Source organism: Saccopteryx bilineata, chromosome 4 (assembly GCF_036850765.1).
Source record: "Saccopteryx bilineata isolate mSacBil1 chromosome 4, mSacBil1_pri_phased_curated, whole genome shotgun sequence".
NCBI lineage: Eukaryota > Metazoa > Chordata > Mammalia > Chiroptera > Emballonuridae > Saccopteryx > Saccopteryx bilineata.
In genome coordinates, this window is record NC_089493.1 from 22,588,858 (window position 1) to 22,616,826 (window position 27,969).

The 27,969-nt window shown below is 38.2% G+C and overlaps 1 protein-coding gene across 16 annotated transcripts in view; it reads right to left on the minus strand.

The window, feature by feature from the left end:
• The window catches only part of NRXN3 (neurexin 3), a 1,648,091-nt gene that overhangs the window by 384,554 nt on the left and 1,235,568 nt on the right, over window positions 1-27,969 (minus strand). For all 16 annotated transcript variants that reach the window (XR_010731058.1, XR_010731057.1, XR_010731056.1 and 13 more), the window contains one exon: window positions 531-712. Coding sequence is in view for 13 of the 16 variants with exons in the window: in XM_066272928.1 (XP_066129025.1) it covers window positions 531-712 (182 nt within the window). In the remaining 3 variants the exon portion in view is untranslated. The remainder of the gene's footprint in view (window positions 1-530; window positions 713-27,969) is intronic.

A 27,969-nucleotide genomic window follows, 5' to 3' on the forward strand; every position in this document is an offset into this window, starting at 1 on the left:
GCAGTCACATAGACTTAAAAAAAAAAACAGATTACCTACAGCGGCTTTCCCATGATCACTGACAAGTTAAGACTGTGTGACCCTCAAAGACCAAACTATTTACTTCCAAGCCCTTTAAAAAAATGCTTTGCTGACCCCCAGCCTAGGAGATCATTAACATTCACATGGCTTTGCTACTTAACATCAGGTTAAGATGAACCACACCAAGTAAATCTCTTATTTACACCTTAGCAATCTGTTAAGAGTTTCTGGAAGGCCAAACCACACAGTCAGAGAGGGAGTCTGAATGGAAAGAGTTTTAATATTTTATCCCTGGGGCACTCTAGGGGCATCATGGTATACATTTGAAGGGGAGAATGAGGCTTAACACACAGAACACCCATTAAATATACTGCCAACACAGGCAGACAGGTTTTATAAGCATGCGTCCCTTTGTCATGTCTATCTAGAATGTTCTGCTGCATGTATCTGGTTCGCAAACTCAGCCTAGCAGGAAAACAAGAGAATCCAGACAGAGGCCTGGTACTCACTATGTGAAGCTGGAGGAAGTCACCGAGCCCCGGGGCGCTGTCAATGCGAACCAAGATGCCATCCTTCACAGTGGTGCTGAAGCCCACAGCGAGGCGGTCCGAGCGCGTGCTGGGCCTGTCATTGGCCGGCCAGGTGTAGAGGATGAGACCTCCACTCTTCCCAAAGATGTACGTAGCACCAGCTGCAAAAGTAAGGAGAGAGAGAGCCATCAGGACACCAAATCCTATGTCCCCAGTTGTAGGTACATTGTTGGGTCTGCAGACAGCTGTGTGGAAGAAACGGCCCCCACATGCCAGTGTTTTGGTTACGGAGAGCGATGACATCCAAAGCCTCTAAAGGTGGCTGTCACCCCAAATTAAAGATGTGGGCAAAACAAATTAATAACAAAGCAGATGTTAGCAAGAGACATTCCGAACATTGTCAGTTCCTGCTGCCTCAATGGCAGAGGGCAAGTGCCATGCTGTGTCTGAGAGCTTTGGTAACTGTGACAAATAACTTCCATCTTCCTTGAGAACAGTATTCATTTTTCCATCTCTGCCCAGACAGACGTCAGATAGAAAATGAGTTCCCACATCTCTTAGCTAGCAGCATACTCTGTGGAGCCAGGAGCAGATCGAGACACCTCACTGCACTGAAGGTAGCATGGAGGGTCCAAAGCCATCATTCCTTTTGTGCCTGGACCTCTACCACCCCCACAGAAAAGAGAGCTGGCGCCTCAGAAAACCAGCGGATGTGATAAGACACATTTGCCTATTTCATCCTTATGTTGCTATAAAAAAAGATGATAAAAATTAATTCCAGAGGCCTTTGAAAAAATACGGTATTGCATAACACTTTTCATCTCCTTGCCAAAGTAAATTTAAAAAAAAAAGAATTATAGAATCATAGAGGAGAGGGGAAAACAAATCTCAGTATAGGAACAAGCAGTGTCAATTTTTGACTGGTGGGTTTATCAGTGTTTTTGCTATAATTATTATTTATTTTACTATTATTAGTTACAAACCTGGGGGTAGTAGGAAAATATTAATTTAAAAATACTTAGTAAACAAACAGTGAGTAAACTAAAGAAAACATTTGCATCTCATAAAATTGGAAACATCTGTTTTATAAAACACAGTTGCAGTTTCTATGGTTGCATGTATATTGCCCACAGTGAGGACTTCCATATGATACCTATCTCCAAGTTCAAAGGGCATTTGGCACCAGATTGTCTTGTATGTTTCCCACTCAACATGGTCCAATCTCCGAAACACTTTTAAAGCAACATTAGAAAGCATTCAGACATCTTTAGCACTGGTTCACATTTAGTTTACAGAGAGTATTAGGTTGAATTATGTTGTTTGAAAAAGAAATGAGTTATTCAGCTTGTTTAGAAATAATAAAGTAAATGGCTATGAGGCTAGAAATAGGAGAATATGTCATATGTCATCAGTTTTAAAGCACTAAGCCACATTATATTCTGAGGCATATACCATCTAATTTGTCCTTTTTGAAAGTTCACTATTCTAGCTGCTCCAATATGCTCAGCTTGTATATTATACGTAACATAATCCTGTTTTCCTTTTACAAATTTCTCAATCCTTAGCAGACCGTGTCTGAAAAGCCCTCCAGTCATGTGGAGAATTTGGAATTGTGGTATAGAAATTTATGGTTAATTCTATATGCAAAAGAGTGTTTGCTCCTCACCATCCACACACTCAAAGGTTCTTAAAATTAGAAATGTGGACATAATGATTTACCCTTGATGTCCCTCCATCTGCAAGGAACTTAAATAATCTTCTTTCTGTGGATGATTACCAATGTCATCCCCGCCCCCTTTACTCTTTATTTGGAAAACTGAAGGTTAGCCAGCGATTAATGTATAAAATCATCAAAAATGCAAATCAGCCAGAAATTTTATATGACAAATTATGAAATTGTACCTTGTTCTATCCCAAATATGTAGTGGATTCTGCTACATAGATAGATCCACATTCTATCAGAAAATAATTCCATCATTAAGGAAAGAACAAGGGGAAAGTTGACAACAGTGGCAGATTTACAGGGTGCTTTACAGTTTGCAAAACCTTTTTAAATTCATTAGCTGGATCTTCCCAGCTGTTTTATGGGCTATCTCATTAACACTGTTTGGAAACACGGACCCAAATATCTCAGTTAGTTAATTGGCACTGTCTTAAATTCTCCAGCCTAACCTTCCTGTCTCCAAAAGCCTGTCTTCATACGCCAATCAAAGCTTAATATAGTTATACAATAAACTATACACCAATGATGCAGAGATGCCTGCCCTTTATTCTTTTCACTTCTTTTCCTCAGACTAAAATGGAACAAAAACAAAGCCATAGCCCCCAAATCTCTCATATTTTCAAAAGTTACTCTGGTCTTCTCACCATACAAATAACTTCACAAACTTCCTATTCTGCTTATATTATTCACTCACTGACCTGTTCAGTAATTTTCAAAATAAAGAGGAAAAGTATTTTAAAAGATAAATATACAAACTTTTATATAGGTGGTTATGAGGTCACCATGGATTCAATTTTTAAATAAACAAAGAACAACATAAAAAATGACTAACTATGACATTGTTAGACTAAGTAGATATAAAATATGATTGAAAAGTATTTATATTGCCCTGCATGGATAGCTCAGTTGGTTAGAGCATTGACCTGATACACCAGTTTGACAGTTTGATCCCCAGTCAGGGCACATATGAGAATCAACCAGTGAATGCATAAATAAGCGGGACAACAAATTGATGTTTCCCTCCCTTTAAAAATCAATTTTTAAAAAAGTATTCAAAAATTTATAAACAAAAAAATGCTCAGTATCACTAATCATTAGAGAAAAGCAAATTAAAGCCACAATGAGATATCATCTCACACCAGTCAGAATGGTGCTCATCAACAAAACAACACAGAATAAGTGCTGGCGAGGATGTGGAGAAAAGGGAACCCTCCTGCACTGCTGGTGGGAATGCAGACTGGTGCAGCCACTGTGGGAAACAGTAGGAGATTCCTCAAAAAATTAAAAATCGAACTACCTTTTGACCCAGCTATCCCACTGTTAGGAACATAGCCTAAGAACACCATAGCAGTGTTTGAAAGAAGAAATGCACCCCCATGTTTATGGCAGCATTGTTCACAATAGCGAAGATCTGGAAACAGCCGAAGTGTCCATCAGAGGACGAGTGGATTAAAAAGCTTTGGTACCTATATACTATGAAATACTACTCAGCCACAAGAAATGATGACATCGGATCATTTACAATAACATGGATGGACCTTGATAACATTATACGGAGTGAAATAAGTAAATCAGAAAAAAACTAAGAACTATATGATTCCATACATAGGTGGGACATAAAAATGAGACTCAGAGACATGGACAAGAGCGTGGGGGTTACAGGGTAGGGGGAGGAGAGGGGCACAAAGAAAACCAGTTAGAAGGTGACGGAAGACAATTGGACTTTGGGTGATGGGAATGCAGCATAATCAAATGTCAAAATAACCTAGAGATGTTTTCTCTGAACATATGTACCCTGATTTATCAATGTCGCCCCATTAAAATTAATTAAGCCCTGGCCGGTTGGCTCAGCGGTAGAGCGTCAGCCTAGCGTGCGGAGGACCTGGGTTCAATTCCCGGCCAGGGCACACAGGAGAAGCACCCATTTGCTTCTCCACCCCTCCGCCATGCTTTCCTCTCTGTCTCTCTCTTCCCCTCCCACAGCCGAGGCTCCATTGGAGCAAAGATGGCCTGGGCACTGGGGATGGCTCTGTGGCCTCTGCCTTAGGCGCTAGAGTGGCTCTGGTCGCAACATGGCGACGCCCAGGATGGGCAGAGCATCGCCCCCTGGTGGGCAGAGCCAGGTGGATCCCCGTCGGGCGCATGCGGGAGTCTGTCTGACTGTCTCTCCCTGTTTCCAGCTTCAGAAAAATGAAAAATAAAATAAAATAAAAAAATAAATAAATAAAAATAAAATTAATTAAAAAACAAACAAACAAACAAACAAAATTTATAAATAAAATAAAGTAAAATAATTTTTATTGTTTCTGTTATTCTGAATTTAGGGTGTCACTATATGAGATGTGTCTAACTTTGTAGGTGAAAAGGGCATAAAAATACAAAGTCCTTAGCATATGGCTTATTCTCCTCCATAGAAATAAATAGTAACATATGTATTCTTGGTACTGAATTTGCTAGTAAGGATGATAAAATCCCTGAATGTTTCCATAGTCCAATGTTGGCTTTGTAGGAAGTTAATAGTTACAACTTTCTCCTTGATAGCCTGTATTTTTTTTTCTGCTCAGTTAGCTTTTTAAAGATAAATACAAGCTTCCATTTAATTTTAATATAAAATGCCTACTGCCCCAGGGGGAATATGGAATTATTTTGGTTGATATTGTATTTTCAAATTAAAAAGTTAATTTTGTTGTTTTTAAATATGGATTAAGAATTCACTTTTTGGGAACACCCCAGGAACTATAAGAACCCTCTTAATCCATTAAAGATTTTCACTTCTAAGCCATGCAATACCACATCACATCTTCCCTCCCCTGAGCCTAGTAGTCCTGATTGCTGGTTTCTCACTGTGCTCAGTATGCTGGTGCTAAAATCATACTACATTTATGAATAATCTGAACCATGTCAAGTTCCCACTTGCTAGCTAACCGTGATCAATTCAACTGAGGAAAACGTTAGTATAGTAGCATTGTGGCCATTTAACATCGCCAGATTCTCAACTTTGCAGGCAGCTGAGGTTGCTTTGTTGAGTTCTAGTCAACAGAATATTTCAGAAATGGAATCTCCACACTGTCACCATTAACCAAAATAGAGTGGATACACTTTATCTTCAGACAATCAACGAGTATGACATGTCATTTAAAGCACAGCCTCTTTAGTCTCAAAAGCACCAAAATAAAGATTTGGCTTATTGTTTTGATAGCTGACTATTTACTGGGATGGAGCTGATGGTGATTCTGACAGAGCTGGATGGGAAGGTACATATGTTTTAGTATGTATGCTGTACATGGGGTTAAAAGGGAGGAAAACAGTAAAACAGCCTCCATTGAAATCATGAAATAGTTTGGGGGAGCAGTTTACTGTACTAATTAATTATATACAATAAGCTAATTAAGCAGATGATCTACAATTTCTCAAAAAGAATGAAAGATAAATTTTTTTCCAGTTCACACATTTCTCCAATAAAAATAAATAGTTCTTAAATTTGTACTGTTTATTACTGCTTATTTTTACTAGAATCTAATTTAATTGTTGATGGAAATGTAACTTTTCCTTAATTAGAACCACTTGAATAATTATTGTTATTGTTGTATTCACTTATAATCTTGTTTCTTTCATTATGACATCATTTTTATTTTTATGACAATATCTAAATATCTTATTACCTTTTAGGAATATTAATAACAAGAATAGAATCATGGCCTTGTTTAATATTTACATTAGATATAAAAATAATCTATACATACATATGTATACAAAATGAAGAAAGTTAGAAAATACAGTAGACTATCTGAAATTAATATATTATTTTCTCCATCAAATATTTAAGATAAAAAGCTACAGAGAAGCTTTTCACTCTCATGTTGGTTGTATATCTATGTTGTTGTTGTTTTTTTAAAAAAAAACACCTAAAGCACATTAGCTTTCCCTGAAATAGTTTTCAGTTGGTGTTAAAATGAAACAATTTGGAAGCATCTCCTAGGGTAAGCCTTTGAGTGTTAAAGAGAACTAGATACTTAACTTGTGGGAAAGTGTCACAGGTAGAATAATAAATTAAGAAAATAAGTATAAATCTTAATGTGCAAACCACCTGGTAGATAAGCTAGGATAAGAAACAAGATGTGCACCTCTTACTCTAATGCTGTTTGAACACTGCCTAAGAACTTACAATAAAATCTAATGACACTAAGGTGTATGTATGTATTCTTGAATTATTTCAGGTTCTTATTCCTTATTTCTATTTTATTACTCTTTCATCAACCTTACCCACATTTATGCTCTTTATTTTAAATTGGTAAAGCCTTTTGAAAAATAAGCAGACTATCATTGACACAAAATGTATTGGATCGGTAAATGTAGTTATTGCTTTTAAAACTTTTATTTATACCAATTACTTTATAGCTAATAAAACCAAAATGGAAAGACTGTCAAACAAATGGAGGCATAAAGCTCAGGGATCTCATGATTGATGACCTACATAATAGTTTCTTAATTTTTTTGTTACATGGTCCCCACACCCCCGAACACACACTCCAGTGATTGATTGTGATGGGGTGTTTATAATAGTAGGGTTTTATATATCCATAGCATTGAATGGTTTTCAGGTTGCTTTCTTTGAGAGTATCTCATTTGATACTGTTTTCTCCAATACCATTGAATATTTTTGTTACTGTTTAAGTAAAAAAAAAAAGAGAGAGAGAAAAGAATAAAGAAGAGAAAAGAAAAGAGGAGAAACAAAGAAAAGAAAAAGAGGCTGAAAGAGTTTAAAGGACTTGACCTGGTGTTAAGTGGTGGTGCTGACAGTAGCAGAACCAGAGCTTTCCTTTCTTGACTCTGCCCTGTTCTCCCCTCCGCAGGCTTTCTGCTGACCCAGGAGATGAAATTTCCCTAAAGGAATCCCTGGAGACCAAGAGCTCCACTAGGAGAAGGGAAGGGTGAATAATAGATGGAAAAACTGTGAGCAACAAAACCTAAGTATTACAGAGGGAGACACTAGAGAGTACTAGGTAAGTGATAAGTGATACAGATTTTACAAACAGCCCTGCAATGCATTTATTGAATGGATGGTTTATTGTAGTCTATTTTGCATACACTGAATTTTTTTTAAATAAACACTGAAATTGATGATAAAGTAACCTTAAATAAAGCAAAACTGAAGGGGCTGAACTTTAAGAAAGCGATTTCATCAATTTTAAAGAACATCCTTTATCTTCGTCAAAGAAATGATCAGATTTATTGCTCAGCTAACTGAGTAACTGACAACATTTCCTAAGAGTTAAGTGTATTATCAGGGAAAGCCAGTCCCCATTGCTTAAACAAGTCTCAGACAAGGTGAGGACACCCTTCATGTGGGCCAATTTCTTCCTCTTCCTTGATGAAAGAATCATTAAAAACAAAAACAACTATGCCGGAAACAGAGGCAACATTTTAGAGCATGTCCCAATATTCTAAAGATTACAACTCAAAGACTTCCCCGCAGAAATCAGTATTAGTATGAAATCTGCTTGATTATATTGGAACTCAAACTTGTGCACCGAGTGAAGCCATTATATATTGTATCCAATGCCAAGGATTCCATAAGAGCTGGTGGGGGAAAAAGCATAAAACCAAAAAAAATTCTACCTACTAACCCAATTTCTTACTTTACTAAAAGAAAAACCTACTGTTATTTAATTCTGGTGATGAATATTATTAAAAATCACCAGTCTTTCTGAATAATTATATATCATATGCAAATCATACAGCACTATTTTACTGGAAATGTTGACTAATAGTTTTAAGGTTAATGGCTCTTACTTCTATGACACACATATCTATTTATCATAGAACATAATGTCAGAATTAGTCAAAAGAAAGACACTTCCACTATTGTGGCCCATTCTCCTGTTCCACAACAATCAGTCAGCTTTCCTGTGCCTCAGTCTTCCCATGATTAAAAAGGTGATGATACCTCTCTTAATTCCTCATTTCAAAGTGTTGGAGTAAAGATCAAATTGGCAATCACGTACACTATACAGAACTCTAGAAATAGTTTAGTATTTCCATTTCGTAGCGATCACCCCAAAATAAAGAAACTATTTAAAGTTTTGGCACTTGCAGAAGGCATTTATTGTTCCATATGTCCCACATGCTCTTCCTCTTTCCTTGAAAAATTAAGACACTTCCCATGGAAATTTCTACTTTCTACCATTCTAATAATGTGATTTAAATGAAAATTGTCAACCCCTTAACATATTTTTCCTATACATACAGTTGTGATGGCTGAAGTTTGGAAATTAACCAAGTTGGACTAATCAGAGCACTTCACTAATTTTTTTTTTTTAACCTGGGACCAGAAAAACACTCCATCAGTCTCTGTCTGATGTAAAGGTATGCACACAACTTCGATGGCCACATTTTCAAATGTAGGGAAGAAGTTGTGAGAAAAATAAGCCTTGACTCAAAAGAGAGAAGTAAAAATATTGAGTCAAACAATCCAGTTAAGAAATGGGTCAAGGATCTGAGTAGACACTTCTTCAAAGAGGACATACAAATGGCAATAGATATATAAAAAGATATTCAGTGTCATTAATCATCAGAGAAATAAAAAATAAAACCACAATGAGATATCACCTCACACCTTTCAGAGAGGCTATCACCAATAAATCAATAAACAATAAGTGTTAGTGAGGATGTGGAGAAAAAGGAACCCTAATGCACTGTTGGTGAGAATGCAGATTGGTGAAAAGCAGTATGGATTTACCTCAAAAAATTTTAAATGAAACTGCCTCATGACCCAGCAATTCTTCTGAGAATTTATCCAAACAAACCTGAAACACTGATTTAAAAGAATATGTGTATCCCTGGCCCTGGCCGGTTGGCTCAGTGGTAGAGCGTTGGCCTGGCGTGCGGAAGTCCTGGGTTCGATTCCCGGCCAGGGCACACAGGAGAAGCGCCCATCTGCTTTTCCACCCCTCCCCCTCTCCTTCCTCTCTGTCTCTCTCTTCACCTCCTGCAGCCAAGGCTCCATTGGAGCAAGGATGGCCCAGGCGCTGGGGATGGCTTCATGGCCTCTGCCTCAGGCGCTAGAATGGCTCTGGTCGCAACAGAGCAATGCCCCGGAGGGGCAGAGCATCGCCCCCTGGTGGGTGTGCCGGGTGGATCCCGGTCGGGCGCATGCGGGAGTCTGTCTGACTGCCTCCCAGTTTCCAGCTTCAGAAAAATACCAAAAATAAATAAATAAATAAATAAATAAATAAATAAATAAATGAATATGTACATCCCATGTTCATTGCAGCATTATTTATAATAGCCATGATCTGAAAACAGCTCAAGTGTCCATCAGTAGAGGAATGACTAAAAAGCTGTGGTACATTTACACAATGGAATACTACTCAGCCATAAAAAAGAGAAATGTTTACCTTTTGTGACAGAATAGGTGGACCTGCCAACATCCATCACATCTCAGAGTTATAATTTTATTTTCTTGTGATGAGAACTTTTAAGATTTACTCGCTTAGCAATTTTCAAATATACAATGCAGTATCATTAACTATAGCCACTATGCTGTACTTACATCCCTGGAACTTATTTATCTTATAACTGGAAGTTTGAACATTCTGACCACCTTCATTCATTGCCTCCAACCCTACACCTTGCCTCCGGCAGCAACCCATCTTTTCTCTCTTACTATGAGGGTGGTATTTTTAGTTTCCACATATTCACAGTATTGTTCTATTGTTATATGTCAATAATTATGCTGTTATATGTTAATATAATGTTATATGTTGATATCTCAATAAAATTGAAAAATACTAACTTTGTAAAAAATGAAATAAAAATATGTTAAAGGAAAAAAAAAAGACTTGAACTGAGTCTTGGGGTGAAGGAATAATTGACCCAAATTTAAAGGAAAGGGAGGCCATTCTTGTTGGATGCCATAAACAAGATGTGAGAGAACACAATGTACTTTGGGAATATAAGCAACATCATCTCTTCTGGCTGGTGTGTAGGCTGAAGTGCTGAGAATAGCAAAGATAGGTCTGAAAAATAGGTTAGCAAGATCAGTGCAGACTACTGAATGCCACATGAAGGTATTTTTGCCTTGCAGACAAACTAGTACCTTAGCAGAAAAAAACCCCAGTGTTTTCTTTACAATTTTTTCCTTTTTAATAGCAGAAAGATATCAAGAATTACACCTAAAATAAAAAACTAATATTAATTGTCAACCAAAAATAATTTTTAACTTTCCAAAACACCAACGTTTTATTTAGTGAATATATTAAAGTTACTCCAATATAATAATTTAAAACAATGATTATAATACTTAAAAACTTTGAAAAGGACTACTTTGCTCACTAGAGAAGCATGATCTTATCTGTAGTAGAGTAATATAAAATAATTCTAACTATGGCACTGCAGATGGAGGTAGACTAAAGTGTATGTTGATCTACGGAGGCCATTGCCACAGCCGGGGTGTGGGAGACGTGGGATAAGTGGACACGAAAGGTGTGAGCAATACAAGAACTTGGTGATTCGTTTGATTCTTGGTGAATAAAAAAAAAAAAAAGAAAAGGAATTGACATTGTTGATTCAGAGTTTTCTGGTTTGGGCAAATACAATTGAAGATCAAAAAGAAACACAGCTTATGGCACGAAAAATGGTAAGTTAATTTAGGGGTTATTGAGTTTTGTGTGCATATAAAATATAAAGTAATGATTCAAGGGTTTGGTTAGAAATACAGAACTGTAAAGACCAGTGCCATGATTTTTAGCCCCAAGTGAGACTATACTATTACATCATCATAGATCGCACCCAGATCCTGGTCAGCTAGTTCCCAAATACATATTATTTGGCATTCAGAGGACCTAAAAGATAATGTAAAATGATTTGCTACAATAATACCCATTGACCTTCCCTTTACCTCTATGGTCTCCATATATAGAAAAACACAGTTTACATGTGGTTATAATCAGAGTGCTTACATAATTTTGCCTCCTTCTATTATAGTATTTGAACCTCTCTCTATATTATTGGATTTGTCATTTTAAATGGTTGCATAATATTCCACAAGTGAATGGCCTCTAATTCTGTAATTCACTCCTATTGGCAGACAATTGTTTTACTGGAGGGTCTATTTTGAGGTGGGGCTGCAATTCAATTTAAGAAGGCAGAATATGTGGTTATATAAAAAACTTTCAATTTCCTTCACTTAGTAGATGAATAAGTATCACATAATTTTTTTTAAAGTGCCCATCTTAAAAATCAGCTTCTAATGCATGTGTACATGGGCAATGTCTGAATTTTTTACATGATGGACTTAACTAGAAGGCCTAGTACAGAAAAATAGTTTCTCTGATTAATATAAAATAACAATTTCATTCTTTAAATAAAATAAATCTCCAGGAATATTAGGCAAAATTACTTTGCTTATCTTTTTTTTTTTTTTTTTTTTTTTTGTATTTTTCTGAAGCTGGAAACGGGGAGGCAGTCAGACAGACTCCCGCATGCGCCCGACCGGGATCCACCTGGCACGCCCATCAGGGGGCAATGCTCTGCCCATCTGGGCCGTTGCTCTGTTGCAACCAGAGCCACTCTAGCGCCTGGGGCAGAGGCCACGGAGCCATCCCCAGTGCCCAGGCCAACCTTTGCTCCAATAGAGCCTCAGCTGCAGGAGGGGAAGAGAGAGACAGAGAGGAAGGAGAGGGTGAGGGGTGGAGAAGCAGATGGGCACTTCCCCTGTGTGCCCTGGCCAGGTATCAAACCCGGGACTTCCGCACGCCAGGCCGACGCTCTACCACTGAGCCAACTGGTCAGGGCACTTTGCTTATCTTAAAACAAAAATAGTCTATAGCCAGGGGTCACATAAGAGACCAAAATGGATTAAAGTCAGTTCTTGGTGGTCAAAGCTATTTTTTATTATTACTTCAACAAAACTTTATTTATCCCTCAACTCTTATCAATGGGCAAACACATCATTGCATTATTATGTAATATTTTGGTAATTCGTTTACAGTTTACTTTTAAAAATTGATTTCCTCTGAATACATAAACTCCTCCTAATTTTCTTAATCTTTTATTGTCTTTGAAGCCTCAGCTTATAGCTTCTATTTTTCTTCCTTCATTATTTTTAACAAGACAATTGCCCTTTGCTAATGTTTGGTGATTCTCATCCCTCCTTCCTAATTAAATATATTTCAAACATATTCTCCATCTCGGTCTCTCCCATCAGTACATCTCCATCCCTTGAAAGTGTGCTTATTCCTCAAGTCCTGATGATAACAACAATTTCTTACTTATTCTTCACCCAGGACCGCATTATCCCCGCTTAAAAAAAAAAACAAAAAACTGCTTTCTAGCCCTGGCCGGTTGGCTCAGTGGTAGAGCGTCGGCCTAGCGTGCGGAGGACCCGGGTTCGATTCCCGGCCAGGGCACACAGGAGAAGCGCCCATTTGCTTCTCCACCCCTCTGCCGCGCTTTCCTCTCTGTCTCTCTCTTCCCCTCCCGCAGCCAAGGCTCCATTGGAGCAAAGATGGCCCGGGCGCTGGGGATGGCTCTGTGGCCTCTGCCTCAGGCGCTAGAGTGGCTCTGGTCGCAATATGGCGACGCCCAGGATGGGCAGAGCATCGCCCCCTGGTGGGCAGAGCGTCGCCCCTGGTGGGCGTGCCGGGTGGATCCCAGTCGGGCGCATGCGGGAGTCTGTCTGACTGTCTCTCCCTGTTTCCAGCTTCAGAAAAATGGGGAAAAAAAAAAAATTAAAAAAAAAAAAAAAAAACTGCTTTCTAATCATCAGTTCCTGGAGTGAGGCACTTTCTACAGCTGGCCTTACATTTTTGTTCACAAAGTCATGCTTCAAGTCTATAAAAACTAATTTCCGAGGCCGTCTCTTAATTCTAAAATGATAACTTCAGCATTGATTCAACAGTACAGATATGACATCCTGCAAATAAACAGCAGTCACTTCCATCAAAGCTTGAAGATTTGTTATGATGGATCTATTCAGACGCATCCGTCTCTTTTTAGAAAACGCAATTTTACGCAAAAATGCAAGATAATTGGTCTTTAGCTCTTGCAGTAAACTTAGATAGCACTTGCCATATTTAAATTAACACGGGGCTTTTCCCTGTTAGATTAGGCCTTCTGATTAAGTCAATCACGTGAAAAGATTCAGACATTGCTCATGTGCACTCATAGAAGATTTTTTTTTAAATGTGGGTAATTTTTTTTAATGATGTGATACTTGTCCATCTACTAAGTGAAGGAAATTGAAATTTCTTTATTCAGCCACATATCCTGCCATTCCTTATCTCACAACCTCAGCTTTTGCCTCACATTGTGTCACATAGGTGGTATGTTGATTGGGCACTGGAAGATTCTCCAAAGCAATGACTTAGTATTTGAAGCCGCCCATGTGAACACAGGGTCTGCTTGCCAGAGATCACATACACATCACTCTCGAGGATTTATTCCCTTTCCCATTGTCCCCGTTTCCCCTGGCTCTGGCTGCCACGGTTCAGATCAGAAAACTCGGAGAACAGCTTTGCTCCTTTTAATCTCTCTTAAACCAGCAGCAAGAACAAATCTGACTCGCATGGCTGGAGCTGCAGAATGAAAATGCCAAGGCTGGCATTTCAATCCGCCCTCCCACTTTCTGAGAATGCCTGGATACCGAGGAGTGAAGAGGTCCCTTCCAGGGCACAAAGTAGGCTCAAAGGGTCCACCTGCGTTAAAGTGTTTGGTGACCTAGAGGAAGCGTTGGCATGAATTCTTCAGTAAGAAGGGAACACATTTTCTCGGAAGAGGGGTCCTCTTCTTGGTCATGACCAGTAAGGGTCCAATTTTTCTAATTTACCCAGTTAACTTGATCCCTTAATATATGGCCAAAGTTTACTTTAAAATGAACGTTCTTTCTAGTCATGAACTTGGGGGAGAATCCCACAAACAATAAGGGATGCAAAGACATCTGTGTTTACAATGCGGGAATCCCAGTCCTAGACCGCACCGCCATTATTTTAAAAATTATCTGTATTTCGCAAAAATGACGATAAACACCCAGTACCTGCGGTGTGCTGAGTCTCACTGCTCGTGCTTAGCAGGGATTAGGATTTTCACAACATGATTAGATTATGAGTTCCTTGAAGGTGATGCTGATAATGTGCTTCTTTGTGTTCCTGTGATGGCTAAGTCCCATGCTAGGCAGAAAACCTTATGGCATGAGAGCTGGAACAAGAATTTGAGAGCCACTATTTGATCTCATTGTTTATAGATGCAGACTGAGTCCCAAAGAGGTTACAGAATTTGTCCAAGGACATCATTGGTAAGAGACAGAGCCAAGTTAGAGCTCTTCTCCTGACTCCAGTTCAGTGCACATTCTATATTATTTCTTATTGCCTCTAAAGTCAGTGCTTAAGAAAAATGTGTTTCTTGATCAATCTAAATTCATCTGTTTATACTCTGTCACTTAAGGTTACTGCTTCAGTAGTAAGAATCACTATGGAGCAGGTTAAAGTGTGTACACATAAGAGAGAGAGGGAAGAGAGACAGAGAGAGAAGTTCACATACCTTGGACTCTGTTACATCAGTAATTACTTTGCATATATATACTTTATTGGGTATATACTGATCTGAAGCCTTATATTTGAATTAATAAAATAAAAATTACATATAAAAAAGTCTTCTTCTGATTCATTATTCTTAGTCCACAAGGAAGTAAAGACAAAGAGAAGTAAAAATATCTAAAAAAAAGTTTACAGTTTGATCACTGCAGAATCCAAATTATAGCTAGTATTTCACTATTCCCTGGAAATAAATCTACTTTGAGCTTCACGGCATTTCTTTTTTCACAACTTAAGCTCTCAACAATAGGGGAATAAGAAAACTTGAAGTCCTAGTCCACAGATCTGTTGAACAGATCAGTCTCAACAAGTGTAGGGCTGAAGACCCAGTGCTCTTTGGATCCGACACCAGACACCTCGGGAGGCAAGATACACAGAGAGGAGGCTGGAAGTGTATGCCACAATCGGAATGGGATCTCTTTAAAAGCACCATGCAGCAGGAAAGACAAGCATAATGGCTATTTAATCATCTTCACTCTGAAGTGCCAATTCTTTAGACTCTTATGACATTCATGAATGATGCAGGAGGCAGACATGACAAATGCAGAGCAATTCCCCGTGACAGACACTTTCAGGGAATTTATGCCCCCCTCCTCCCAAGACAAAATGGCTCCTGGGCTCAGTTATCATTTGTTCTGGGAGAGAATTTACAGTCTCGCCAGCAACTCCTTTTACCCTACTCAATAAAGTGCTTATTTTGATATACAGACTATGATTGTTCAAGAACAACTGTATCCTTGGAAATTCATAGGCAGTGAAGAGTCTTGCTGGCTCACTTTCCTTCACTTCATGCAGTTTTGTCATTTTCCAGGTTCTATAATCAAGAGGGCTTGGACACAAGTCTCTAAATCACATGTGCACCTATTTGGTCAGACACACACACATACACAGACACACATACACACACACACACACACACTACTCTTCAACAGCTGAAAGTTCAAATGCTGTTTGAGTTCACTGTGAATCAGATAATTCTCTAGTGTATGGCTATATTCACTGTTAAGTATGCAGTAAAAAGCTTATTCTGTGTCCTCTGCCCACAGACAGTCTGTGTGTAGATAGTAAACAAGTTACATTCACAAACAAGATACATTCACAAATATTTTTTAATTCCTACTATATGCTAGGCACTTTACTGGGTACTGGAAAGACAGCAGTGAACATAACCAAGTTCTTGCCTTAATAGAGGTGATATTCTTACAATGATGGCAGAAAAAAGACAAACACATAGGTTTATAATATATAGTCTGGGAGTTTTAACTGCTAATAAAATATGCTAAGTGCAAACTGTATCTTGGGAGGCTCATTTTAAATGAGAAGGGCAGGGTAGTTCCTTCTGAAGTGATGGTAAGTGTGACCTGAAAACAACAGAAAGGATACTGTGTGCCTTTGGAGAAAAAGGAGTTCCAGGCAGAGAAAAGAAAAAAGAAAGGATTGAAGTAAAACATGAATTTGGCAAGAAAACCAGTATGGCTGAAGTGGAGGGCAGGAGAGAGCATGGAAGAAAAAGAGATTAAAGGAGTAAAGAGAGAACAGATTACATAGGGCCTCACAGGAAGTACCTTGTGTGCGGGAGGTCCTTGTCCAGTTCTACTCTGAGGTAACTGCACTGTTTACTGTGTAGCTCTGTGCATACATTTTAGTAGGACATGGATAGTCAGACTTTGGAGGAAGGTATGCAGGATGCAGAGAGGCCTCAAAATGCTGTTGTTTGAGAAACAACTGAAAGAGTTTGGGATATCAAAGCATAAACCCTTGTACGCTGGACAGGGCAGCCATCTTTAAATGCATGGGACAGCATATAGTAGAAAGACAATGCTGATTCAGAAAGTATAACCAACCATGATGGTGATAAAAATTTCATTGCCATACTGGTTCTTGCAGAAGCTGAATAGTCACTTTGCAGGGATGTCAGCAGGACCTTTCTAGATGGTTTCAAAGGAATCCTTCTGACAAAGGAAGACTGTATGAAACAGAAATGTTGAACTCTGGTAGAATTAACACATTCATCTAAATAAGTCATTTAATTTTTCTTGATTAAAGAAAAGCCATTTTCCTTTTCAGCAAATTGCTGTTGCTTCTTTCTTGAGAAAATCAGTAACCATTTTGGGAACACATAAATATTCTATAAAGCCATATTTTCCCTACAAATACTTTAACATAGTTGGCAGAAAAATCCTACAGAGCAATATCCTCAAGGATATTTTTGGTGTAGAGCCTGTCTTTCAGGAAAATCCTAATAAAATCATCCATTTAAAAAAATATTTCATCACTAAAATAGCAACCAAACACAGTTCTTTTCTTATCATGAAAATCCCAGACATGTTGGAAGTCAGAATGCTAAAAATGGTCCTTCTAAATCCTGGTGGACAGGCAAAATCATTTCCTCCCATTAGTTTCCCACAGTGTCAAAGATTTCCTTTCTTAATGGAACATAATCCAAAGGCAGCAATAATAATGAGGGTTAGAATTCATAGATAGGGGATGCTATGGCTAAGAAATTTTTCTTTAAAAGGATCTTCAAAAACGTCTTATTTTTTATTGCCTCACTACTTCTTAAAATTTTTTAATTTAGAAAATTAAATTTTAACAGAAAAAGAAATACTTATATATGAATTTATTATGAAGAAGCTACATTTAAAGCAGTTTAAAAGAGAGAATGTATTTGCCTAGTATTTTGGAATAAGGAAAGGAGGGAGGGAGAAAAGGAGAGAAGGAGGGAGAAAAGGGAGAGGAAGACAGAGAAAGAGAAAAAAAAACAGGATTGTGGACTACTTATAAAAATCACAATGTAATTCCTCTACTATACTCTGCTTAAACTATACCCGAGTTAAGGCTTTTTTTTTCTAGGTTGTTTCTGTGCTTTTATATTGCTAAAGAAGAAAAACAAAAATAATAAAAAGGGATGAATAAATAGAACACATGTGAAATTAGAGTTTCTAGGAAAGAAATTTATAAAGTAGGTTAATTACTGTTTTAGGAGATAGTGTTTTCTTGAGATAAGACTTACAGAAAAAGGCTGTGCACTACACATGGGGATAAAAGAATAAAAGCAACACATAGGATGAAAGTAGGCAAAGCTAGGAAGACTTTATTGACCATAAGGGGTAAAAAAGAAAATAACAACATCACAGCCACAACAAAAATATAAAACTGAAATGAGGACTGAAAAGATGGCAGCAGAGTAGGCTGATGCACAGATGCCCAGCTCTCACCACCAAACTGGAATACAAACCAATTTAGGAAAAATCAGCATGAAAAACCAACTCTGAACTACAAGAACAGCTCTCAAAAACCTAGGAGCAAAGAAGAAGCAACAGCAAACCTGGTAGGGAGCACCTGAATCTCCCCTGCTTACAGGAACAGAGTGGGGGGGGGGTAAGGCTGAGAGCCCAGAGGGGATCTCACACAAGGGAAAAGGGCAGAAACTATTGCTCACAGCCACTTGCCTAGTGACCAGAGAGCAAGGTGTGTTGAAAAGACCAGCTTATCTCCCAAGTGGAAAGGACAGGGAGACGGACAGACTGTGAGGGGCTAGGAATGCAGGAGATGAACTAAAAAAGCTGACTCATCCATGCTGGAGGTGGCCATAGCTGGGGGAGGGACTGAACCTTTCACAAAACAGAGCTGAACTGCTTCCGGATCAGAGATCTCCGGACATCTATCCAGCTTCAATCAGCGCAACAAGACACAGCTGAAAACAAGAAGTGGGGAGGAGGGGCAGTAACTCAGGTCTCCATGGAGATCTGAGATACACCTCCCCCTACTGAAGCTGAGAAAACACCCTGCCCCCAGAGAGATTAATTGGCTAAAGAGGCCTTCAGAGTCTCAGGTTACACCCATTGCATTCCTAATACAGTTTCAAGGAAGCCCCCTGCTGAGATCAGTAAAAAGACTATCACCTGTTAAGAAAACAAACAAATCAAGACTTCAAAGCTGCCCAAATCCGAAAGGGGATTACAGATAACAGCTGATACCAACCTAAGAAGACCTAGAAATAACTGAAAACTGGAGGCAGACAACACCAAGCCTAGACTCAACCAACTCTACAAATAAAAAACCCAAAAACAGACAATGAGAAAACAAAGAAGTGCAATCCAAATGAAACCACAAGAGACACCTTCAAAAGAGGAATTGAGTGATATGGAAATAATCAAACTTCCAGATGCAGAGTTCAAAATAATGATTGTAAGGATGCTTAGGGATCTTAGAACAACAATGGATGGTCATTATGAACACCTAAATAAAGAAATAGCAAGTATAAAAAAGAATCAGTCGGAGATGACAAATACAATATCAGAAATAAAGACCACAATAGAAGGAATTAAAAACAGGATAAATAGAGCTGAGGATCGAATCAGCAAGTTGGAGGACAACTGGAATGAAGGCATGAAAGCAGAGAAGAAAAAAGAGACTCAAAAAGTCAGAGGAAACACTTAGAGAGCTCTGTAACAACATGAAGAGAAATAACATCCGCATCATAGGGGTTCCTAAAGAAGAAGAAAAAGAACAAGAGATAGAGACTTTGTTCAATCATATCATAGCTGAAAACTTCCCTAAATTAATGCAAGAGAAACTCTCACAAGTCCAAGAAGCACAGAGGACTCCATTAAAGAGAAACCCAAAGAAACCTACACCAAGACACATCATAATTAAAATACCAAAGCTAAGCGATAAAGAGAAAATATTAAAAGCTGCAAGAGAAAAAAAAAAGTTATCACCTACAAAGGAGCCCCCATAAGGATGACATCCGACATCTCAACAGAAACACTTGAGGCCAGAAGGGATTGGCAAGAAATATTCAAAGTAATGCAGAACAAGAACCTACAACCAAGACTACTTTATCCAGCAAGGCTATCGTTTAAAATTGAAGGAGAAATAAAAAGCTTCCCAGACAAAAAACAACTCAAGGAATTCATTACAACCAACCAATGCTGCAGGAAATGTTAAGGGGCCTGTTGTAAACAGATCAAAGTGGGAAAAGAATATAGCAAAAAAGGAATACACCTTTAAAGAAGAAAATGGCAATAAACAACTTCATATGAATAATAACCTTAAATGTAAATGGATTAAATGATCCAATCAAAAGACATAGGGTAGCTGCGTGGGTAAGAAAACAGGACCCATACATATGCTGTCTACAAGACACACACCTTAGAACAAAAGACACACATAGATTGAAGGTAAAAGGATGGAAAAAAACATTTCATGCAAATGGAAATGAAAACAAAGCTGGGGTAGCAATACTTATATCAGACAAATTGGACTTTAAAACAAAGAATATAGTAAGAGTTAAGAAGGCCACTACATAATGATAAAGGGAGTAATCCAACAGGAAGATATAACTATTATAAATATCTATGCACCTAATATAGGAACACCCAAATATATAAAGCAGACTTTGATGGATTTAAAGGGTGAGATCAACAGCAATACTATAATAGTAGGGGATTTCAATACCTCACTAACATCACTAGATAGATCCTCAAGAAAGAAAATTAACAAAAAAACAGCAGACTTATTGGAAACACTAGATCAACTCGATTTAATAGATATCTTCAGAACCTTTCACCCTAAAGCAGCAGAATATACATTCTTTTCAAGTGCTCATGGTACATTCTCTAGGATAGACCACATGTTAGGGCATAAAAGTGCTCTCAACAAATTTAAGAAGACTGAAATCATATCAAGCACTTTCTCCGATCACAATGGCATGAAACTAGAAATGAACCACAACAGAAAAGCTCAAAAATTCTCAAATACATGGAAACTAAATAGCAGGTTGTTAAATAATGAATGGATTAAGAATGAGATCAAAGAAGAAATAAAAAAAATTCCTAGAAACGAATGACAATGAGCATACAACAACTCAAAATTTATGGGATACAGCAAAAGCAGTACTGAGAGGGAAGTTCATAGCACTACAGGTGCACTTTCAGAAGCTAGAAAAAGCTCAAATAAACAGCTTAACCCTGCATCTAAAAGAATTAGAAAAAGAACAGCAAGTAAAGCCCAAATGTAGTAGAAGGAAGGAAATAATAAAGGTCAGAGTAGAAATAAATGACATAGAGGCGAAAGAAACAATACAGAGGATCAATGAAACTAGGAGCTGGTTCTTTGAAAAGGTAAACAAGATTGATGAACCTTTAACTAGACTCACCAAGAAAAAGAGAGAGAGGACTCAAATAAATAAAATTAGAAATGAGAGAGGAGAAATAACAACTGACACAACAGAAATACAAAATATTGTAAGAAAATACTATGAAGAACTGTATGCCAAAAAACTAGACAACTTAGATGAAATGGACAAATTCCTTGAAACATACAATCTTCCAAAAATCAATCTGGAAGAATCAGAAAACCTAAACAGACCGATTACAACAAATGAGATCAAAACAGTTATCAAAAAACTCCCAACAAAGAAAAGTCGAGGGCCTGATGGTTTCACAACGGAATTCTACCAAATATTCAAAGAAGAACTAACTCCTATCCTTCTCAAACTATTTCAAAAAATTCAAGAGGAAGGAAGACTTCCAAGCTCCTTTTATGAGGCGAGCATAATTCTGATTCCAAAACCAGGCAAAGACAACACAAAGAAAGAAAATTATAGGCCAATATCTCTGATGAATATAGATGCTAAAATCCTCAACAAAATATTAGCAAACTGGATCCAACAATATATGGAAAAAGTCATACACCATGATCAGGTGGGATTTATTCTGGGGAGGCAAGGATGGTACAATATTCATAAATCAATCAATATGATTCATCACATAAACAAAAAGCAGAAAAACCATATGATAATTTCAAAAGATGCAGAAAAAGCATTTGATAAAATCCAGCACCCATTCATGATCAAAACTCTCAGCAAAGTGGGAATACAGGGAACATACCTCAACATGATAAAAGCCATCTATGAGAAACCCACAGCCAACATCATACTCAATGGGCAAAAATTAAAAGCAATCCCCTTAAGATCAGGAACAAGGCAGGGGTGCCCCCTTTTACCACTCTTATTCAACATAGTCCTGGAAGTCCTAGCCACAGCAATCAGACAAGAAGAAGAAATAAAAGGCATTCAAGTTGGAAAAGAAGAAGTAAAACTATCATTATTTGCAGATGATATGATATTGTATATAGAAAACCCTAAAGTCTCAGTCAAAAAACTACTGGACCTGATAAATGAATTCAGCAAAGTGGCAGGATATAAAATCAATACTCAGAAATCAGAGGCATTTTTATACACCAACAATGAACTGTCAGAAAGAGAAATTAAGAAAACAATCCCCTTCACAATTACAACCAAAAAAATAAAGTACCTAGGAATAAACTTAACCAAGGAGACTAAAGACTTGTACTCGGAAAATTACAAAGCATTGATAAAAGAAATCAAGGAAGATACAAACAAGTGGAAGCATATACCGTGCTCATGGTTAGTAAGAATAAACATCATTAAAATGTCTATTTTACCCAAAGCAATCTATAAATTCAATGCGATACCAATTAAAATACCAATGACATACTTCAAAGATATAGACCACATATTCCAAAAATTTATATGGAACCAAAAGAGAACACGAATAGCCTCAGCAATCTTAAAAAAGAAGAATAAAGTGGGAGGTATCACACTTCCTGATATCAAGTTATACTACAAGGCCATTGTACTCAAAACAGCCTGGTACTGGCATAAGAACAGGTATATAGATCAATGGAACAGAACAGAGAACCCAGAAATAAACCCACAGTTCTATGGACAACTGATATTTGACAAAGGAGGTAAGGAAATACAATGGAGTAAAGACAGCCTCTTTAACAAATGGTGTTGGGAAAATTGGACAGTTACCTGCAAAAAATGAAACTAGATCACCAGCTTATACCATTCACAAAAATAAACTCAAAATGGATAAAAGACTTAAATGTAGGCCGTGAAACCATAAGCATCTTAGAAGAAAACATAGGCAGTAAGCTATCCGACATCTCTTGGAGCAATATATTTGCTGATTTATCTCCACAGGGAAGTGAAATAAAAGACAGGATAAACAAATGGAACTATATCAAACTAAAAAGCTTTTGCACAGCTAAAGACAACAAGAACAGAATAAAAAGACAAACTACACAATGGGAGAACATATTTGACAATACGTCTGATAAGGGGTTAATAACCAAAATTTATAAAGAACTTGTAAATCTCAACATCAGGAAGACAAACAAACCAATCCAAAAATGGGAAAAAGAGATGAATAGAAACTTCTCCAAAGAGGACATATAGATGGCCAATAGGCGTATGAAAAAATGCTCAACATCACTAATCATTAGAGAAATGCAAATTAAAACCATAATGAGATATCACCTCACACCAGCCAGAATGGCGCTCATCAACAAAACAACACAGAATAAGTGCTGGCGAGGATGTGGAGAAAAGGGAACCCTTCTGCACTGCTGGTGGGAATGCAGACTGGTGCAGCCACTGTGGAAAACAGTATGGAGATTTCTCAAAAAACTGAAAATCAAACTGCCTTTTGACCCAGCTATCCCACTTTTAGGAATATACCCCAAGGACACCATAGAATGGCTCCAAAAGGAGAAATGCACCCCCATGTTTATGGCAGCATTGTTCACAATAGCAAAGATCTGGAAACAGCCCAAGTGTCCGTCAGAGGATGAGTGGATTAAAAAGCTGTGGTACATATATACTATGGAATACTACTCAGCCATAAGAAATGATGACATCGGATCATTTACAATAACATGGATGGACCTTGATAACATTATACAGAGTGAAATAAGTAAATCAGAAAAAAAAACTAAGAACTATATGAATCCATACATAGAAGGGACATAAAAATGAGACTCAGAGACATGAACAAGAATGGGATGGCAACAGGGGTGGGGGGTGGGGGGAGGGGGGATGGGGCGAAGAAGGAGAGAGGGGTTGAAGGAGGGGAGGGGCACAAGAAAACCAGATAGAAGGTGACAGAAGACAATTTAACTTTGGGGGAGGGGTACACAGCACAATCAAATGTCAAAATAATCTAGAGATGTTTTCTTTCAACATATGTACCCTGATTTATCAATTTCACTGAATTAAATTTAATAAATAAATTTTAAAAAAACCTGAAATGAGTTGCTGAAGGATCCTTAGAGGTCTTCAACCCAGCAAAATTTCCACCATCACTCTTCACCATGTAAACCCTTGGTATTTTGTTCATGGTCCTTATTTGTTTTTGACTTGGTGAAGTGCAAGCTCAATAAAGGCAGAAACTTGTATTGCTAATTGCTACAACTCTAGAATATTTCAAGACACATAGTAAACTTTCTCTAATAATGTTGAATCAATCAACAGATCTTGAAGAAAGTTTGGCCCTGGCACTGGCCAGTTGGCTCAGTGGTAGAGCGTCAGCCTGGCGTGCAGGAGTCCTGGGTTCGATTCCTGGCCAGGGCACACAGAAGTGCCCATCTGCTTCTCTTCTCCTCCCCCTGTCCTTTCTCTCTATCTGTCTCTTCCCCTCCCGCAGCCAGGGCTCCACTGGAGCAAAGTTGGCCCGGGCGCTGGGATGGCTCCATGGCCTCTGCCTCAGGCGCTAGAATGGCTCTTGTTGCAACAGAGCAACGTCCCAGAAGGGCAGAGTATCATGCCCTGGTGGGCATGCCGGGTGGATCCCAGTCGGGCGCATGTCGGAGTCTGTCTGACTGCCTACCCATTTCCAACTTTAGAAATACAAAAAAAAAAGTTTGGCCCTAAAAATAGAAGCATAGGTGGGATTATCTACCATCACATATTGGCCATCAGTCTCACTACCACTCTCCTGCTTACAATTCTCAAGTGGATTCCAATTTCCTTAGAATAAAATCAGACTCCTTAAAATGACCCCAAAGGCCCTCCAGCATCTGACTATTGTCAACCTCTCTCATTTCATCTGGCATCCTAATTCCCTTTGCTCTCTATACTACAGGCACTGGGATTTCTTCTTTTCTTCCAACAGGTGAATGCCATAATGACTTTTGAGATCTTTGTGTTTGTTTGCTCTTTCCTCTTCCACCAAAAATTTACATGGGTGACTCCTTCTCATGAGTCAAGTCTCAAGTGAAGGGTTACCTCTAGAATGGCCTTTCTTAGCCACACTACCAAAGGTAACAACTTCCCCTATACACCTCCTTGATAGTCATTCTCTATACCATGACTAGTAATATTTTCTTCACAGCACTTAACACATCGTTTTTTTTTCTCCTTTGAGTAGAATGCAAGCCCATGAAACTAGATGTCTTTCTGTCTTGCTCATTACCATAACCTCATGATATAAACAATAGCTAGCCCAGAGTAAGCATTCAGTAATATTCAGGGGACTGATGAATATTCATCTTTAATAAAATCTGTTCTTAAAAATAAGACGGGGACCTAACCAGGCAGTGGCAAAGTGGATAGAGCATTGGACTGGGATACAGAGGACCCAGGTTCAAAACCCCGAGGTTGCTGGCTTGAGTACAGGCTCATCCGGCTTGAGCACGGGCTCACCAGCTTGAGCACGGGCTCACCAGCTTGAGCACAGAGTTGCTGACTTGAGCATGGGATCATAGATGTGAACCCATGGTCACTAGGTTGACTTTTAGCCAGCTCAAAGGTCACTGGCTTGAAGCCCAAGGTCACTGGTGTGAGCCTAAGGTCTTTGGCTTGAGCAAGTTGCTCACTCTGCTGTAGCCACCCGGTCAAGGCACATATGAGAAAGCAATCAATGAACAGCTAAGGTGTCACAATGAAGAATTGATGCTTCTTATCTCTCTCCCTTCCTGTCTGTCTGTCCCTCTCTAAAGAAAAAGAAAAAGTGCATAATTTACCAAAGTCCCTTTAAGCTATCATTGATAGCTATCACTGCCATATAATTCATGCTACTTTAATTCCTGTTAAACTTAGGGCACATAAAACAACACTTATTTTCACAATTCCTATCATATGTAAGCCTTTCTTTGGTCCATTTTTAAAATGGAAAAAATCAGTAAGTGCTCCCTATTTTGTATCAATTAGAATGAATCATGTACAGAGAATCATATTGAACTTACCAATGTGAGAAACAACACAAACCCAAAGCAAAAGTGTCATCACTATCACTTTGTGGCTCCTATTACAGAAGTTTTTTATCAGTATTTTCCCCACCCAATGGAGTACCAAAAGTAGGTCAAAGGGAAGAGACACAACTTTTTGCTTATAATTTTTTTTGAGCAACACTCTCTCCAAAGGAGTAGCAGTAAAAGAGTCAAATTTAATGGAATCAATACTCTCAGCCCAGTGGTTCACAAAGGTATTTTTCAGAGGACCTGGATAAATAAACTCCGAAAATCCTTTTATTTCTTTTTCTCTGTTGTAAATGCAATATATTGATTTAGGTCCCACTATTTCATGGCATTCACATGCTTTAGTAATACAGAGGATTGATGTTTATCCCTTCTTTCCAAAAAGCAGAGGCTACTCTTAACCCCAATCATGAACAACTTTTTTCTCCTCCTCCATTTTTCCTTCCATCCCCAGTACCCTGACAGTCAGGTATTGGATAAACAAGATGACTAGTACATAAAACACTCCATTTCCAATTATGCTAATCTTTTTCACTTCTCCATGGTCAATGGGGACAAATTCTAAGGAATAAATTTGTTGTCAGTAGACTGGGTGGTCTAGGTGGGTAGTTAATTGAACTGTTTACTACTCCTAACAAGTAATAGTTGATGTTGAGAATCGAAAATAGCTAGGAATGTTTAAAGAATAATAGATCAGAAATAGGTTTGGCCTAATACAGTACTCTTTCAGTACACCATAAGGAAATTCTTCTTTAGTAGGCAATTTTAAGTGTTTTAGAACATTTTCTTTTGGAAAGCAAGCCTATTGGCTCAAACACAGCCTTTTGGGGCAGACAAGTATTTTGATTCTACCTTTGCTGTTCACTCAACTGTAATGCTGGCTAATTTTCTTAATCTCTTTGAGGCTTGGCTACCCGTGTGTCAACTCCCACCCATTCCACAAGGTACAGTATAGAATCTTCTCTGTGAATCATTTTTATTCATTCAGTCAGCCATTTGGCTAATCTTTATTAAGCACCTAATATTTCTTTGACAAATATTTATTTAGACCTACTATAGATCAGATTTAAGATAGGTGCTGGGAAGATATAAAAAGAGAGAGAGAAAGAAAAAAAGTTAGCTTTTCCAACCCTGAATAATTTTGTGCTTTTTTTTTAATCGTTCTGGCATATATGATGTCCAATAAATATTATAAAGAAGCTAAACACATTAATTTTATAATTTCAACATTTTCACAATGAAAGTACATGAACTCTGAGGGTCACTACTGATCTGACGTCACAAATTATAAATGATTGTTCATCTACTGTAATTGTACCAAAGAAAACTTTGACTAGTTGACAAGCCCGGCTTGCAATGCACCATCACCAAGCTGTCTCAGAACCCTTTGAAGTGGAAATTATGCACACAATGCCAGTGGATCTTAGCAACTCACAGATGCTGCCTTTGGCTTCACCTGCTCATTTCTCTCACCACTGGGAAGTCTGCCATAAGCGTTGAACTTCACTGGGAAGTGCAGTGCAGGGATGCAGACCTTTCAGAGCAAACCTACAGAGATGGATCATATGAAGCAGCTGAAGGTCGAGGGCATCCCTGCTCATTTAGACTAATCTACTGAAGACAAAGTGATGAGCTTACAAGACACTAAAATAACTGGACAAAAGAATAAAAGAAAAGTCAGTAAATAGGGCTTTGTTAGCAAACCCAACATTAGCGTCTTTTCTTTCAGTTGAAGTTGGGTACAAATGTCAAATATCTGCTTTTTGTGAATAAAATGAAATAACAATCAGGTTTTATCCGTGTTTCTTCTGGGATCTATAACATTTGCTGAGTATTCTTCCCAATTGCCAACCATGTTCTGCCCCTGCTGTGTAGCAGAAAGCTTATTTTATCTGAATAATCGAGGTTACAGCAAAATTCAATTTTTTTCCCATAAGTCTTTTTGTGAGAGTTGCCCAAAACAGCCAGCTGATAGATTCAGCAGCCAGTTCAGGTAAATCAATATTATTATGAGCTCTGGTGAAAGGGTTTTTAT